At 39.8% G+C, this 19,032-nt stretch overlaps 1 protein-coding gene across 1 annotated transcript in view; it reads right to left on the reverse strand.

Annotated features, from left to right (window-relative positions):
- Positions 1-4,067: 4,067 nt before the first annotated feature.
- Positions 4,068-19,032, reverse strand: part of LOC135710145 (uncharacterized) — a 65,219-nt gene continuing 50,254 nt past the window's right edge. The window contains exons 2-3 of the mRNA XM_065232655.1: positions 11,733-12,182; positions 4,068-4,758 (exon numbers count right to left, since the gene is read on the reverse strand). Of these exons, the coding sequence (XP_065088727.1) occupies positions 4,243-4,758; positions 11,733-12,182 (966 nt within the window). The 3' untranslated portion in view covers positions 4,068-4,242. The remainder of the gene's footprint in view (positions 4,759-11,732; positions 12,183-19,032) is intronic.

A 19,032-nucleotide genomic window follows, 5' to 3' on the forward strand; every position in this document is an offset into this window, starting at 1 on the left:
CTAGTCAAGTATTGAGCCAATTTAAAACCGTTAGTTTCTTATTGATTGTTGATAGACCCCATAGGCGTAGCCAGATAGGGGCAGGGGGGGGCGACTGCCCCCCCCCTAAACTCGGCAACACAAAGGCTTTCGAGGAAATGGCGTTCGGTGAAATGGCATTCGGCCAAATTTTCCATGGTAATTTTTTTTCGCCCCTCCCTAGCTCGAAACCTGGCTACGCCCTTGATAGACCCCCGTTAGTGTGCGTGCATTTAACGTCACTAATCTCTGTAGAGCTTTTTGACGTTTAATCGGCGCACACTACTGCACCATTTAAATCGAACGAGTGCGAGCAAGAGGGAAGCAGATTAGTGGGAAAACAAACCGTTCATTCATCCATGTGTGCTAGATAGAGAAAGACGATTAAACGTCAAAAAGGTCTATAGCTCAAAATTAAACGAGGAGATTTTACGTGACAGTTAAAACTCATTTTTTTCCTTTGTGTGGTGCAGTATCTTTTATGTACGTCTAAACTAAGTAAAGGGCAAGTTAGGCGGACTGCGGAACCGAAATAAAAGGTCACCGTTTTTGTTGTACTTCCAGAGTAAACTGAGCCCAGCTCTATGTATTCAATAGCAAACCCCACACGCATCAATATATTGACGCGAAGGGGAATTATTGACAATAATATTGATGATGTGAATTCAGAAATATTGTCAATCTCGATACATTGACGTCAATATAGAATGTATTGACAATACGATTATTGTCAATAAAAGCAATCGTGTAGGGTCCACTAATGTGTTTTTATGCAGCTGGCCGTGCTGCCAGTTTAAGGTTTATAAACATAGTTTCGTCAATTGACGTTTGGTATCTCGTGAAATGTGCAGGTATACAACAGTATCGACTGTGCTTGAAAATGAATAATTTATTCCACCTAAATGCGGCTTTTGGATAGTGCATTTGTTTTGTGATTAACACTTCGAACACGATGCCTCCGGTAAAATGTGTAACGAAAAACTTGCAATATTTGAAAAATCATAGCGCAGCCATTTATTGACGAATTTCAAATCTATTGACCAGACTTCTAAAATTTATTAGATATCAATAGGTTTACAATCAATTGATAAATTGCTGAGCAATGATTTTTCAAACATCGTCAATTTGCCGTTACACATTTTACCGGAGGCATCGTGTTCGGAGTGTTAAGGCGATTAAGGCGCATATAAAGAAATGGGGCCCTACGATCCCTTTAGCTACATGTTGTGAATTATTTCTTCAGTATAGGGTAACTGATGATGGTTGGACCTTTTAGGCCGGTTTCACACGACGTCAATATTCATGTCGTATTTTTTTTATGAATTCAACATATAATTATGAAAAATGCGTGATTAGGGGAAAGATCTACCTTTCTTGTTTCTAATAATAACATAAAAAGTTAAATATTATGAACAAATGATTTTATAAAAAGTTTTTATTCAGCAAAGAATTATGATCTTGGTTGAACCTAAAATATGATGATGGTTGGACCTATTTTTGCAAATGCTAATTTAGCCCATATATGTTCAAAAACTTTGTTTAGAGCTTATTGGTATCATGAAAAAACCCTTTTCATACAGTTTTTTAAGAATTTGCTATTTAAAAAAATTCAATAAATTTGAGTTTAGCTTCGTTTTTAAAATAGCTCACTTTCCACGCATTAGCTATTCATCATGGCTCATTTTCTCGGAAATCATTGACCCGATTTGGAAATTTTTTAACGTCAAACTATAGGTGTTGTGGTCCCATTGAAAGCTATTGAATATTTTTGGAATCGGTCAACTGGTTCCGGAGATATGGCCGGAACAAGTTCCAGGGTATATGGAACATGAACCTAATTTTGACATGGAAGGAATAAAACCTATCATGCGACACTTCACATTACTTCCAAATTCGATAACAAGATCAATAACAAAATTGAGTGCCTTGGATGACATTGGCCACTTCCGGGCATGTTCTGGGTGTCCCCGGGGAATTTAGGGGCTTAAAATGACAGAATATCAGAACTTAATTCCGGATTTATATTTTTTTTCTGCTAGGAGTTTTTTTTTTCGGAAATAAGTTTCAGTTAGCAATTTTTAGTTTGTTAACATTTTATTTCAAGTTAATTCACACACAGAAGGTGTATGAGAAGTGCTTAATGTTAATTCATAGTAACAGATTCTTTCGGCGCTTTCGTGGTAGTTCGGAAATCGGGCTACCCTTTCAGCCAACCTGACGATGGAATTCCTCCTTTAAATTTACGCCCAACTAGTGACGCAAGGTCTTTAGCAGCTTCCAAGATCTTTTCGGTCGTCTTGGGACTGCCAGAAGCAGCGCACATACAAAACCAATCCCCTAGCTGGTTCTCCAAATCAACACTCAACACTATTTCCCTTCCACATTTCTTGTCGTGGCTTCCCTTAATTATTGCGTGAAGTGTCGTTTTCGGAATATTGTACCTTTTCTGTGCCTGATACGCGGTAAGTGATTTATTTCTTACTAAAAAAAACAGCCTTTTGAAGATTTTCGATAGTATAACTCTTTTCTTTAGCCATTTTTTCAATCGAAGAAACTGATCACTCGGCCAAACGAAATCGAGTTTCAAATCAGCTGCGCATGAAGGATGTAAACAAACCGAAGCGCACCTAGCGGCCGTCTTAGGAAACACATAGGTCCAACCATCATCATGCGTAGGTCCAACCATGATCATATTTAGCTATTCGAATTTCGTCAATTATTCAAACATTTTAGTGAAACCAATTGGTAAATGGCGTACTAACGTGTTGTTTACACCTTAAAGCAGTATTTTACTGCATGAAAATAAAAATAAATGTTAAAAATATTTCTTTTTTGTATGTTTGAAAGTAAGGCATGATGACGAGCTAATGCGTGGAAAGTGAACTGTTTTGATAACACATTGAAACTCAACTGTTTTGAAGTTTTTTCAATGTTCCCAATTCCCATGCAAATTGAAGAAAAAGAGTTTTTTATGATAGTAAAGTGATCTTTGAAAATAAAAAATTAGCGAGGATTGACTAAACTAGCGATTGAAAAAATAGGTCCAACCATCATCAGTTTTTGGATAGGTCCAACCAGAATCAATTACCCTACCATGGACAGCTAACTAATAAAACCTTAATTAAATGAAGGATTATTCAATACTTTCTAATTTCTACGTGGATTCAACCTTACCCGCATTTATTAATAAACGGATACGCAAACATTGGGGTTGGTCAAGTTTGTATGCCGTATTACAACGTCCTGTTCCCCACTGCTCTTTCGATTTGTATTGAGGCTCTCAACGACTGCTGAGTTTGAACGAATTTGGAATGTAATTTGGAATGTAATTTGATCGTATCGTAACCGAATTTGTTCCAATTTGGCACATTTGCTGGGGACCTCAACACAAATCGAGAAAGCAGTGGGTAACAGGGGGTTGTTAAGTTGACTCACCCTACTATACATACGTCCCACCAATTGGATCCAAATATGCAAGGAAAAAGTAATACCGGTGAAAACCTTGGCACCTCCATTCATAAGCTTATGACTGGTGCTCGGCCCAGTCGAAGTCTGCAGTTACTAATTAAATTTGCTTCGTTCCGAAAAGTCGCTCACTCCGGAAGACTGTGTTCTGTACCTACTTGCAAAGGTTAGCCGAGGTTAAATAGGCCTTCGGTGGTTTTTTTTTTGGCGGTTGCATTCTCGAGGATTATCTCATTTCTCCCAAAAATTAAAAAAAATAACTACCTAACCTACCTAGCTAGTTTGAAGGTTTCCGCTTTCGATCATGTTTGTTTCCTTTTTTCGTGTGCCTAGATTGTAATAATGGAAATATGTGGTCATCAAGGTGGTGCCAGTGGCGGCGGCGGCGGCGGCGGTGATGGCACAAACCTATAATTATGGGGTTGTCTTTTTGGCTAATGAAGGGCCAGAGTTGATTCTGGTCTGTTGGTCGGTGTAATTGTGGCTTAAAACACGCACAAGTGGGCGTATAATTTGTTCTCGATGGGAGTAATTTGTCGGAAGGTGATCACAAATAAAAGCGAAGCGCAGGCTTTCTGGTAAAATTTCTGTTAAATAATTTATATTGCTCTATGTAAAGTTAATAATAGCTTACACGATATAGGTAACAATAAGGATTTGGTAAAAGTTCCTCAACGCCCAAATACTAGATTATATTGAGAAGGGATCAGTAGGGGGGCGGGAGAGGTTTTGAGCACATGCGGCTAATTCTAGTCTAATTCAGGCGAGGGTCGTTTCCGGTGACAGATCGAACACGGTGTCGTAGTCGTCCTCGCATTTGGTTTTCACAGCCAGATTGGCGGGTCTCGGTACGGCGAGCGGAATGGGAAGTGCTTCCGGCATGACCGAATGGTGCACGATCAGTGCCCGCAGGGAGGTGAATTCTTTGTGGAAACCCTTGATCTGGTAGCCTTCGGTGGCCGTCCGGACGATGAGGTAGTGTGCGATCTTTGGTCCAGGTGGGGGTACCCGCAGCGAGAGGGCGTAGCAGTCTTGTTTGGTAGAACTTCGGCGGACGATAAAGCTGCCGGGTGTCTGGTTGATGAGCAGGTCCAGCGAGAGGTCCCGGGGGAGGTTTTCGTGGAACCACGACTCGGCGCACAGCCGCTGGTACTCGGCTTCCTGCTCGAGATCGCTCTGGATGGAGGTGGTCTCCGAGAGGCGCTCGGGGGCAATCACCAGGGAGCGATCTTCATCTTCTGCTGATTTCAGTAAATTCAGGGCAATTTTCTTGATCTGCCGGGAAAAGGAGTAGTGGAATGTTATGTTAATTATTTATATGTATGGAGATAAAAGTGTAAAGTGGTTCAAATTATCTTTTTTATTTCACTTTCAGATAACCAGCTTATTGTCTTTTCTGAAATATTCCTCAGAGAACTTTCAATATACCCTTCAGAATTCCTCTTTGAGTTTCCTCACAATCTCTATGGAGGTATCCACAGCATTATCTTTGAATTCTACTCATAAATGCCTTGAAATTCTCCTGAGAGAGATGCACATATCATGTCCCGCTCTAAGGGGGAGGGAGAGGGGTGCTTAATTCTGTCACAAGTACTGCTTTAGGTACAGTACTTGCTCGCTAGCTGGGCGTTCGTAAACTGAGCTGTAGTCCAGTTGACATTTCGTTGTCATAATTTGTGGGGGGCTTTTAAAATAACTTTTAAATTATTTTAATTTTACACTGAAATCTAGACTGCAAACTGGTATTAGCGAAAGCGTTAAGCTTTTCTAAACTCGCGAGTTTGAATGCTGTGAAAATTACAGTAACAAACTTTACACTGTTTCAATTCAATGCACATGAAATTGTTTATCGTCGATTTAACAATCCATTGAAATTCCCCTCCGTGTTTTATGACATTTAACAGGGCAGCCCAGTTAGTGAGTAGAATTCGCTAACTGGGCTGCGCTTTTAGCCCAGTTAGCAAACAAGTACTGTATAGGAAAAACGTGATGGAAGGGGAGAGGGGCGTTAATTTCTCACCATTTTACTCTAAACCGAGATTTTCAGTAATCTCTTATTTGTCGAGTTGTGCAAATCTCGGCAATTAAAAGCCGCAATTTCTTCTACATTCAAATAAGCTGAAAATGATGGCAACCTTGAAAGATAAACCAACTACCTGCATGAATTTGAATTTTGACATGATAACATAGACGAGTGCACGGGTGGATTTGAGTTCACTCACTCGACAAAAAGTAACACAACAGAGGGGCCCTGTTTACTAAAAATGAACACATATGTGTTCAATTTTAGTAAACAGGGCCTCGCTGTTGTGTCACTTTTTGTCGAGTGAGTGAACTCAAATCCATCCGTGCACTTGTCTATGCTCTTGATCAAGGCAACCGCTGAGTTTGGAAGTCAACATTTGTTTTTGTTCATTCAAAGATGGATATTATCGCCTGTTCTGTTGTCATGTCAATATTCATATTCATCCTGCGGAACAGTGGCGTTTCCTTAACCTCAATCTACCTGTGCACCAACCAGTCTTGTAAGCGGTCACGGTAGTCGACACATTTTCTGTAATAATTGACGAGTGCACGGATGGATTTGAGTTCACTCACTCGACAAAAAGTGACACAACAGCGGGGCCCTGTTTACTAAAAATGAACACATATGTGTTCATTTTTAGTAAACAGGGCCCCGCTGTTGTGTCACTTTTTGTCGAGTGAGTGAACTCAAATCCATCCGTGCACTCGTCAATTGACTGCCTTTGCCTCCGACACTTGCAAAGCAAGCTATCATAGTACAGTACCAAACTAAAATGTCGTATGACAGGCTCTGTCATACGACACTGTCGCTGAAGACCGTCACGAATGTATGTATTTTAGTTTTTCTCATAATAGGAGCTGCTGATGATGTGCTTGTGTGAATTCTGAAAATAGCAAGCAATGATGTCCTAGTAATAATATTTCTGATCAGAAATGGTTTGATTTACATCAAATTGAGGAATTACAACGAAATCACACATGTCATATGATAGCTATTTTGATAATTTTATTTTAGCTCAAATGTTATTCTACCGCTCGTGTTGTGTGAGAGAGACGACGGTAGAGCATAAGTGTTCGAATACAAACAGACTGTCGCGCACGACAACGAAGCGAGTGTAGTAAAAAACGTCAACTGTTTCAACCCCTGGCACCAACTCTTAAAACATAAAAAAAATATCAAAATATTGCTTGCAGTGGATAGATATCGAGTAAACTAGAAGATTAAGTGTATTTTTCAACCGATTCGAGTATGAATTTGGCATTAAATCTGGTTTTGAAAGTTGGTGCACAGGTAAAAAGTGAGGTTATGGGACGCCACTGCTGCGGAATGATAATTTTCGTTTTACACAAATATACCGTTGTGGAACGTGTTATGTTGCTTTTCTCAGTCAAGCCTAGTATACAGATCGAGGCGAAACGAAATTTGAAGCACGTGAAAAATCATGTTGTGAAAAAATGTTTGTGGAACGTTTTCCAGTTTCCTTTTTTCGCAGTTTACAGTTCATGTGAAACGAAATTGAGCAGTTTACACCTCCGGTGAAGTGAAAATCTGATAGATACGCTCTTTCTCGAAACGTCAACTTTTCGCTTGGCTGCTGCTCTTTTCGCGAGCACTGCATGCGTGAAAAAAGTTAACGTGAGCGAAAAAGATGCGATCCACAAAATTCGATTTCGCTGGATCGTATTTATTTACAGTTCAAAGCGAAGTGAAAAATTTGCCAATTGCGTTTTTCACGCAGGTGAAAAATTTAGTATTTTGTATGAGGTTTTCGCTTCGCTTCGAACTCTATCCAGCTTTCCATGCTCGGTAATGGCGGCCTGTTGTATGAATAAATGTATCCTTCACTGTGCTTTTTGACACTAACTGGAGGCAGAGATGCCAGATCTACGGAAATCTCCGTAGATCTACGGATTTGACAATTTTTTGCGGAAATACGGATCCGTAGGCAAAATCTACGGAATTTGGTACAGTTTCTACGGATTTTTTTATTCAGTGTACGTCAGTTTACTAGTTTCCTCCCTTCAGAATCCAATTTTACAATCTAGAGTATAATATGATTCTGAAGGGAAAGAAGCATAAAGTAAAATACACCCCTGCAACTTGTAATCCGTTTTCTTGCTCGCTTTCCAACGCAACGAAAATAGAAACGTGCTACAAGACCCAATTACCGAGCTGTACCTGGAGTTGCTTAATTTAATTCTGCCGATTATCGATAAAATTAACAAGCTTTTTCAAGCAGAAAAGCCAGAAATAATATCCATGCACTCTACTTTGACACGAAAAGTAAACCAAATCTTGGGCTATTTCGTAAAACCTCAAGTTTTACTCGCTGCTTCTAATCCGAAAGAGCTTAGATTTTAAAACAACGATTTCAAACCATTGGGTGAAATATACTTTGGCGTTAAAGTATCAGTCCTCATCAGCTCCGTAAAATACGACAGGAAAAGCATTACAGAATTTCAAAACCGGTGTTTATGCTTAAATGTGGAGCTGGTTAAGCAAATGCTTAAAAGATTGTAATTGGATAACGTGGTATTCAGGAATCTAACCCTCTTGGAGCCGAAAAAACTTAAGTAATCCACTAGTTTGGGTCATCTACTCGGTCATTTCAACAACGTAATTGACAATGAAGACTGGCAGCAAGTCGATAATGAGTTCAGTGAGCTGCAAGTTTTCGACTTTAAAGACATCGGTGCTACGGATGAAGACAACCCAAGTAACAATTTTGGTTTTATGAGAATTCTGAAGACCATGATTTAGACTTGTAGCATGCTTTGAAACATCGATAAAACTTGTAATGTTACTTGGGAATGCTGACGATTTTTAGACAAAGATTCTTGAGCTGCGGAAAAACGATGAAAATTTCTTCTTTCCATTTCTTTGGCGGATACTGAAGGCGATTCTTGCATTACCGCATTATTCCGTGGCGGCTGAACGAATATTTTCAGCCCAAAACCTCAACAAGACTTTCTTCAGACAGATTATCAAACGAAACGCTGGTTGGAATATTAAGAACAAAGGATTGGCTGAAAACACTTGAAACTTCTAGCTCAGTTTCAATCCCAGTGAACATGCGAAGCAAGTTCAACTCTGCAATGTATGTCACTAAATCACAGACAAACGAAGAAGATGTCAGTTATGTTCTACAAATTTTAAACAAAGTTTAATTTGTTATTGTTTGATATGATAAGTTATCCTAAAATCATTTTAATACACCTAAATGTAACAAAAACGATAAAATACACAAATATATCTCAAACAAACTGTCTGATTCACCAAGTATTTTTATATTTCTTAAATGAAGCAATGAGATTGGGTTGTTATCGGAATGATTTAAATAAAACAGGAAGAAAGGTTATCTTTCATTTAATTCCAGTCAATTAATTTTGGTATCCATAAGATTTTAATACCTGTGATCTTGAAATTTTCACCTAGAGGATGAGAACTTCAGAGGGTTAGGTTTTGATAAGTTTTTTAATGGAATTGACACTGATGAAGACTGCACATTGTAGTCGAAATACGTATCTGTCATGGATACCAAAATTAATTAAGTGGAATTTGGATGATATTCCTTTTTGCTGTTTAATATTTCTTAAAAAAAGTATAAATAGCACTTGTAAAACCAACTTTTGATAGTTGAAGATTCTAATTTCATTTCAACTTTTGATGTTAGACCCGGAGGGCAGAGTATCTTATGCCAATCGACTAAGCTCAACGAGATCTACATATGCGTATGTGAGTGTGCACGTGTTAGTAAGAGTGGTTCCAAAAAATCGAAATTTGAAACCATTTTTTCAAAAGTTCTTTCATTGATTTATCATTTAACGTAAATATCACCTATCCGAAGTTCGACAAAAAAAAACCGTAGAAATCCGTAGATTTGAATAAGTCTACGGAATTGCAAAGAAAAAAATCTGGCATCTCTGACTGGAGGGCGTATGTTGTTCCATTTTCTTCTGTTCCTGGGAGAGGGAAAGGGAAGGGGTTGAAATTCGAACATCCAGATAGTGTCAAAAAGCACAGTGAAGGATACATTTATTCATACAAACAGGCCGCCATTACCGAGCATGGAAAGCTGGATACAGGCCTTCAGATCGGATTAAAATTGGAAAATTATTGTCTTTTGCAGAATTGATGATAACATCGAGGTTTCAATCTCTGCGATGGATAATATTCAAAATAATAATTTATGGCAAAATGAATTTGATATTTTTGCTTTTGAGGATCATTTCCGAGGGGGCGACACATCTAAATCTCAATTCTAGATGCTCAAAAAATCTCATACTAGCGAATCAATCTTCGAAAAATCATCTTTCATTTCTCGCATCTACTTGCATCGTGCTTCATCTTTTTGCAGGAAATCTTCAAAATCGACATAAATCTTCTTTCTATCTACTCAGCGTGCGTGCAGCTAGCCACAGCAAAACACAATCTTTTCTGCATCGTAGATAGAGTCGTCCCCCTCGATCATTTCCGATTTTGGAAATTTTGGGTTGGAAACGAGGGGGACGACTCTATCTACGATGAAGGAAAAATTGTTTTTTGTTGTGGTTAGCTGCGCGCACGCTGAGTAGATAGAAAGAAGATTTATGTCGATTTTGAAGATTTCCTGCAAAAAGATGATGCACGATGCAAGTAGATGCGAGAAATGAAAGATGATTTTTCGAAGATTGATTAGCTAGTGTGAGATTTGTTGAGTACCTAGAATTGAGATTTAGATGTGTCGTCCCTCTCGGTTGGAAACTAAACCGTTGATGAATATAAACAAACGTGTATTCATCGATGGACAATGAACTCATTTGTTCATTTCACTCGTACGTTAACAGCGAAGATTTTCAAAACAAACGCAATTCATCTACACTGGGTAGAAGCGGCAGTCAGTGCGTGTGAGGGTAAATTCGAAAAACAGACACTGATTCAGAGGTTCAGACACATAGGGGTAAGATGGACATAGTGAGCATCCCGTGCACCAGCTTGGACTTTCGGGACAAATTGGTTGGTGGTAGGATCAATATCATAATGATATTGAACCTACTACCAGTTGATTTGTTTCATGCATCTAGAGATCCAGAACCAAACTGCAGGATGCTCACTATGCCCCACCTGTTCACTATGCCCTTTTTTCCTCTACCCTCATTTAATTCAGAAATTCATGCTAAACATTGCATTAGGTCCTAAGTAACATTGATCGATTCTCTTCGTCGACCTTCTCTTTCGTTAATAACTTGAGCACATAACCGTTTCTTGTTGTGTTTGTCGTATTAACGGGTGTTCAATAAAAAATTAGAATGATTTCAGTGCCGTCCATCATCGTGACTAAGTTCCGTCGTACGACTGACCAGGGCCCCTTCTCCAATATTCATTCTAGATGAACATTTCAAGAGGTCATATCTGCATTGACCAATTTTCTTCACCGACTTTCTCTTTTGTTAATAACATAGCTGCAAAAACATTCCCTGTTGTATTTGACGTTTTGGATGCTCAATAAGAACATTCTTTATCAAACTAACTGGCAATAATAGCACGAAATCAGTATGCATAGCCATGGTTATCAAAAGAGAAAGTCGACGAAGAGAATGCATCAAAGCTGATAGGACCTTTTGAAATGTTTATCTAGCATTTAAGGTTTTTTTTGAAGAATAAACATTTTGTTTTTAATAAAAATACTGAATCCGTTGAAATTTTTTCATTTACTAGCTATATGACTGAAAAAAATCTCATTTTTTATTGAACACCCGTTACATGCTAGATAAAAACCTCTTTTTTCGATCTGTGCGCTGAAAATACCTGGGAATGTCTTAACATGGTCGTAGGGATTCAAAGAGAAAGTCGACGAAGAGAATCTGTCAATGTTACTTAGGACCTAATGCAATGTTCAGCTTGAATTATCTTACTTGTCTTCCCTAAATGCAAACATGAGCAATTCTGTTGAAATTTGAATAGGTAAGATGAGTCAGATCTCACCATAGGTGGATACCTTCAGGTTTATCGTTAGAAATTTGGCAGATTGGGGTGGTTTGTTGACAATTTTTCATAAACAAGCCACCCTAATTTGTCACCTTTCTAGGGAAAATAAAGTGAGGATAGCATATTGTGCACTTCCCTACTGGGATCGCCTAAGCAAGGTTGCCACCAAATTAGCTGGAAGGATCATCGAATTGAACCAAAATGGATAATTTTAACCGGTCTACAGTAGTAACTATACCCTGAAACAAACACTCACCAGCGCTGGTTTGTCCACAAACTTGGCCAGGTTAACGTCGTAATCCAGCGGGGGCTTTTCCTTCTCCAGTAAACTTTTAATCTCTCGGTAGTCGACAGCTTTTGATTTATCTTGCACCTGGTGATGCTGCTGCTGCTGATGCTGCTGCTGCTGTGGATAAATTTTCTGCTCCTTGGAAAAGTTGTTCCTTTTCAGGATTCGCTTGATACACTTGTAGATGCGAGCCTTGCAGTTGAGGGCGGTGGCTGTGGATGTGCGTTTTTTCGGCACGGATGGACGTTCCGCTGAGTTGAGAGGTTTGTAATTGCGGCTCGGTGACGTAGTGGCTAGCACTAGGATGGATCGCGATTTGCTTGGGGTATGCTGCTGGTGGTCATGGTGTCGGACTCGGTCCGGGGTTGAGTTTTTGGCACATTGGTTGATTGGAAAATCTGCGGTGAGCGTATTGGTCTGGAAAGATACAATGGGTGAAAATCGTATTTGAGTTGTTGTTGTTGTATTAGTGATATATTCAGTTATTCTATAATCTGATAATAAATACAGTCATCGTTCTCTCGGTGGGGTGCTTTTTAGATGAGTGTTCGCTAGTTAGGTAGCGTTCCAACTATCTATCAGCTACCCGTTATACAATTGCATCAAACTAGTCTTGGAGGCGAACCAGCCTCAGGCTGAAAGCCACCTTAATAAAGATAAATCAATCAATCAATCAAACCAGCCTTGACATTTCATTGTTGATGCTTAGAAATGATCTAGTGGGCTGCTTTGCCTGTAAATTTGACAGTTTCAGAACCGTCTCAAGTATCAAATGGTATTTGGTGACATTCCAGTTTGAAAATTAGTCAAATTACTCCTGATAAATCAAGGATAGATTAGCTTTATTTTTTATACGATGAGATTATAAAAAATCACATCGTTCAACTATTATAATATGCACAACCCGTCTTCGTTTCTCAAACTACAGATCGCAGTTAACAATACAAACATACAATTTTGATTTACCCCATAAGCTGTAGTGATCGGCTGTCAACTATAACATTACGAAACCGATTATAAAATCCCGTTTCCCACCCTATATTCCCCTAATGTTTACAAAATGTGTCTGGTCTATTTATTTACCTAACCGTGTGACTAATTGGCTTCGTTTTATGGCGACTTTCCCCACATCGCATGCGATTAAGAATCTCGCGCTGCTACCGTAACCAACGCAACAAAACGGTACGAGATGTTTATTTTATCTCCCCAAGTCAGCCTTTACATCATCTTCCTCCTCGGATCGTACAGCTTCTTTGATGCCGAAAGAACCTACAGATGCGCCATACCACGTACCTACATATCTAGAGATAATCCCAAGTGTAAACAAATCGCATGGCATGCTTTGCAAACTGTCAAAGTTAGTGCACCGGCCGCCTCCTTTGATTGTTTACAGTTGAGATTACACATTGGACGACTGCAACACATGGCAAATTGCGTGATTCAAGTGTGTTGAAAACACGCACGCGATGTGTGTGTCTCCCATTCTTTCATATATGAATCACACAGCCCCCAATTAGATCAGAGTGCAATTTTACGACTTTTCTCGATTAAACCTTATTTACGATGTAACCTATTTGTTTGAGAACGAACAACCAAAAAAAAAAAAAAGTTGAGTGAAAAACTCCAGCTGAAATTTCCCGTCCCTTCGTTCGCGCTCGAATCAGAACTGTGATCCAATGAAGCAGTTCCGAGAGCAGTTTTCCTTCTGTTCTACGTTTCGTATCCATAAATTATGATTTTCAAAAGCGCATCCCGCTTGACGAAGGAATCTCTGCTTCGCGCGTCAATGGCATATACAGGGTGGCAACACAAAATTAACAGGATTTATTCATTGTTTACAGTGCTTGTTGAATTAGCCACATTGATTGTCATCGGGATCGAGCAGTACTTGTAGCCAGGGTTCTGCATTTTCGAAACAATTGAAGTCATAGTGTTTCTTGTTATCGAGTCACTATGAACATTCTTCCTGTCAAAAATGACTTGACTATGGCTTGTTTCGTTCGTCAAGTGCATCAGCTCATTTCATTTGAAGCAAAGACTTGTTTCAATTGACGCAATTAATGACTCGAAACCTGCTTCCTTCGTTTTATCCACTTTCACTTCAATTCGGGGCTCATTCGATTTGTCACGCGTCGCGTCTTCGGGCATCAAAATATAGTATACGCATAATATCGGGTGCCGATAGGGATGGCATCCGGATTATATGTAGTCCGGATGTTCTGGAGTCCAAGATGGCTGCCATCGGGCTCAGGAAAAGTCTCAAATACACTACAATATCGGTATTTTCGGAACGGGGACGACGCGAAGGTGCAGAAAATCGATGTCCGGCTCAGAAAAAAGTGTTAAATACCCTAAGATACGGGTATTTTCGGAACGGGGACGACGTGTAGATGCCAAAAATAAATATTCGATGCAATTTTGGAATCCAGATGGTAGTCATCGGGTTTCAGAAAAAAAAGTATCAAATACCCTAAGATTTGGGTATTTTCAGAACAAGGACGACATGTAGATGCCGAAAATCGATATTCAACGCCATTTTGTAATCCAAGATGGCGGCCATTGGGTTTCAGAAAAGTATTTAACACCGTAAGTTCTGGGTATTTTTGGAACGGAGACGTCGCGTAGAAGCTGAAATCAATATTTAACGCCATTTGTAGGGCTTCTTCTGAAATTGGAAGCCACCGTCACCCCGATTCCAAAAATAATCACATTGATCGGTATTTGACAGTATTTCACACTTTTTCTGACTCAAACCCTCCATGTAAGATTTTGAAATGGCGTCAAACGTTGGTTTCTGGCCTCTAGACGGCACTGGGATATCGAAAATACCCACATTGATGGGTATTTGACAGTGTTTCCCACTTTTTCTTAAACTGGAAGCAGCCATATTGGATTTCAAAATGACATCGAATATCAATTTTCAGCATCTAGACGTCAATATCCATATTGATGGGTCGGCATCAGAATTAGCTGAACATTAGCCGGAAGCCGTCAGCTTGGATTTCAAAATGACGTAAGATATCGATTTTCAGCCTCCAGACGTAATTTTGATTAAAAAAAATACCCATATTGATGGGTATTTGACAGTATTTCCCACTTTTCGAATTAGATACCGCCATCATGGGTTTCAAAATGCCGATGGATATCGATTTTTATTCTCTAGACGTCATCCCGAATCCAGAAATATCCATATACATAGATAGGTATTTGACAGTATTTTCCGCATTTTCGCGAACCGGAAGCCCCCATCTTGGATTTGTCGCATATCTATTTCCAATCCCTAGATGACATGCCGATTGCAAAAGTACCTATATTGATAGGTATTTGACACTATTTCCCACTTTTTTCTGAAATAGGAAGCCACCATCTTGGATTTCAAAATGGCGTCGGAATTAAATTTTCATTCTCTAGACAGCATCTTAGTTCCAAAAATACCAATATAGATGGGTATTTGACAGTATTTCCCACTTTTTCTTAAACTGGAAGCCTCCATTATGAATTTCAAAATGGCATCGCAAATCAACTTTGGTCCTCACTTCACCCCGATTCCACAAATAACCATATTGATGGGTCGGCATCAGTATTTCCCATTTTTTTAAACTGGAAGCCATATTGAATTTTAAAATGGCGTCACATATCGTTTTCCGGACTCTAGACGTCACCCCGATTAAAAAAAACATATTGATGGGTAAACAAACCACCCTACAGTGATAAATTCGACATCCACGTGCACAGATCTTTTGCGCATGCACTTAAATGAACCGAGTGAACAATCAACAGGAAACAGAGCAAATTTTAATCGAATAGCTTCGCTTCAATGCGAAAGTAAGCTCATTTGACAATGGAAGACGAAATGAACAAGAGTCAAGCCAAAACAAACAGCATGAAAACTGATCTAAAGTGGTTCTGTTGATGTTGAAGGGGATATGCTCAAAGAGAACACAGAATGACTTTCAATTGAAAGTGATGGCTGACAGCTTCGTCGTCAGTTGACGATTTTCAATTGAAAGTTACTTTGTTGGGCCCTGCTTGTAGTAATCACCTTGTAGACATATCTTGATATCTAAAATTGAGTAATAACAGACGTCACATTCAGCTCAATCAAACGTACTTTTCGTCGAATATCGAACTTTTCAGTCTCACAGCACTTAATTTTACATGATATGTTTGTTTACGTGTCATTCTTTATGTCAAAAATGGATTCCGTCACATTGAAAATTAGTTATTTCTAAAGGCCCAAGCGCAATGACAGTGGAAGCGGAACGGCAGCGGCAACGGAAAAGCCCGATCTGAGTAAGCCTACTTGTCGGATTGAAAACTAGTTCATCTAACTAATCGACATCGATTAGGCTTCTTGGCGTAATTTGTGACAACTGTCAAACTTTCCGTTTCCGTTCCGCTTCCGTCCACATTGCGTTTGGGCCTTAAGTGTGTAGTTATAAAATAGCCAATAATATACCACGATATCGACTACAGTAAATATCGTGTTGTGGAAAGTTGTCCATATTGCTTTTTAGATTATTTTTGCTTGCCACACTGCCATCAAAAAAGGTTTAACTGTGAAACACGGTTGGAAGTTTGTGCGTAACTTTCTCTAACTGTCTGCCAAAGCCAAAAAATGTGACATTTCAGTTGGTTCCGAGCAAGCCTGTCATTGTTTCGATTAATTTGGTTTCCATTTTAATGAGATTCCGGCTACGGGATCTAGAGTCTGTTTTAGTTCGGTGTTCGCTGGTTAGGTGACGTTCAAACGAATGAGTAGTTTCCCGTCAGAAGATTGTATCAAATACGCATTTGACATTTCTACAATATTTGAAAACGAAGGCTGTGAGAGTATCAATTTTCCGTTGGCACCCTGTACACATAGTACAGCAACAGCCGACCATACTCGGTTGCTAATGGAATTTCCTCACGCCTTGGGAAATGAGATGTGCATACTCTAGAAAGCATCAACTCAGAAAAAAAAAACAAGTTGGATTGAAATTTATAATATTTACTTTTCCAGCTGCGCCGTACGTAAGCTAGGCGGTAGGGTTAGAGACGATATGAGCAAATGGACCGAGGGGCTTATTCTAGACTAGACGATTGCAGTCGCTCGGGTGGTGCTCCGCTGGACATGAGAGCTGCCATTTCGAACTACTTGCTGGGCATTCCAATCGAACACGGAAACCACTTGCAGGGCGTTAAAACATCGCTCGTGCCTCTCCGAATCCAATTAGGAACGACGCCGAAGCACGTGGGCCAGTCTATCTTCACATTGCTGGGCGCGGCCGGGTGTTGATAAATGCAGCCCATTAGGCGCGATGCATTTGAACGGACTCTGTTTTGACTGGTTTCAGTCGAATTGAAGAATTTATGGCTGCATTTGTCGAGATAAAGTTAATTCGTTAGAGGGCTTTCTTCTTCGCTGGAAATTCCTGACTAATTTAACCAACAACGGGCATATAAATTAACTGCTGCCATGGGATATTATCACCTTCTAAACAAAAACAAAAGCAAAGGTGACCAAGCGCAGTGTGTCACGACAATTTTGGGTCGATGGTAAAGTGTCAAAAGCCATAAAAATCAAAGATACCGGAGAATCTGTTATCTAGCATCTAGGAGTCTCTTCGTAGCAAACCGCGCCGGGCGACCCTGGCTGCAACGCCTACTAGACCGAGACGCGTCTTTATTACCAACCGGGTGGTGGTTGCCTTTCTTCAGAAAAAAAATCTTTGGTTGGGTTCGTTATTCGGGATGATTCATCGTGACGTAACTGAAATTGTGGTCTGCTGCGGCAAGGAATGTTCTAAACCGACCTATCAACCAGAGGGAGAAATAAATTTCAAGATTGAATTCGGTGATAACAAAGGTCTGCTTGAGGTTGTAGGAAACGAATATTCCCAACAGTGCGTGTTAAAACGATTGAAATCTCCTCAGAAAAAAAAAACAAACCCGAATGGGAAAAAGGATAACGAAACGGTCGAAGGATGATCGTTATTTTTGATGGTTCGCTTTTTCGGTCTCTATCATTCCGTACACATATTAGCCTGTAAGTGGCCTGTCCGTTGGGGGGTACTCATCATACTGGTTGCAAACACATTTCTTGAAAAATCGTGCGTAGCTCAACACACCCTTTTTCCTATCCCTGAAAGACATAGAAGGTGCCTACTTTAATGTTACCCAATAAATTATGCTTCAATTCGTTACGCTAATCGTCATTCGATATAGCTTGCTGTGGTGTACTTTCCGATTCATTGCGTGTCAGAGCGGAGCTCTTCCACGAAAAGCACATGCCCGTTAGAAATCAAGCAGGCTGGGCATTTTATTTCTGTTGTAACATTTACGGCTTTTGATGATTTAGGAAAATTGATTGGCTCTTTTGGTCGTGGAAAGAGTTGTTGGAAACCACCCGATCCGGGTGATAAAATTATTCTTTTGAGTATCTCAGGATTCCGATCAGCATGGCTTGCTTGATTTCCGCATGGAAATCGAGTGCGTATCGCAACAAGCCGCATCCTGTCGATTTGCTAATGATGTTTTCATCACCGTTCTTTCCGAGTGTCGTCGGTGAGGCGTAAGATTGTTCCTGGGAAAATTAAATTATTGGAAAATGCTCAACATCTGACGACGACGGAGGGTTGCTGCGGGCAGCAGGCATTCGTAGTACAAGAATCGCATGACTCTCCCTCCGCTTAAGCTGTGTGATTACGAGTCGTGGGGAATAGCGTCAAGTTTATTCCATTTCATTTGCTCCGAAATTTTGTATATTGAATCGGGATTTTAACTAAATTTAATTTGAACGCTGTTGAAGCATCTGCACTAGAAGCTTAGGATGGAGGTAAACAAGCTTTAAGGTATTAAATGGGAAGTGAAAACTGAAAATGCTGACTCGTGCGAGGGAGCTGGAGGGAAGAGCAGTGGTTGACACAGCTTCTCGGAATGCTTCGATGGGATGCTCTCTGATTTGTCGAAGGAAGATAGGTTATATTCTACGGAATATATGGTTTACAAGGTCTGAGTAGTGTTCGATTTGACCCAACTCAAACCGAAAACGTTGTCGTTTTTCCGAGTGATTGGCTTCGAGAAATATGTTGCTTTTTTTCGATGTAACATCAGACGGAATAATCTATTGCGTATTAATACGACTGGCAATAAAGTGCAACTCAAGTGTGGAGATTAAACTGGTTTTTTTTTACAGAAAATCCCTACACATTTTGATTATTTCTATCAACGTTCTACAAAGTTCTACTTATTGTTATTTGCAGTACAAATAGCAATGTATTAT

This window comes from Ochlerotatus camptorhynchus, unplaced genomic scaffold (assembly GCF_037179485.1).
Source record: "Ochlerotatus camptorhynchus isolate MF236.1 unplaced genomic scaffold, CSIRO-AGI_Acam_v1.1 ptg000370l, whole genome shotgun sequence".
NCBI lineage: Eukaryota > Metazoa > Arthropoda > Insecta > Diptera > Culicidae > Ochlerotatus > Ochlerotatus camptorhynchus.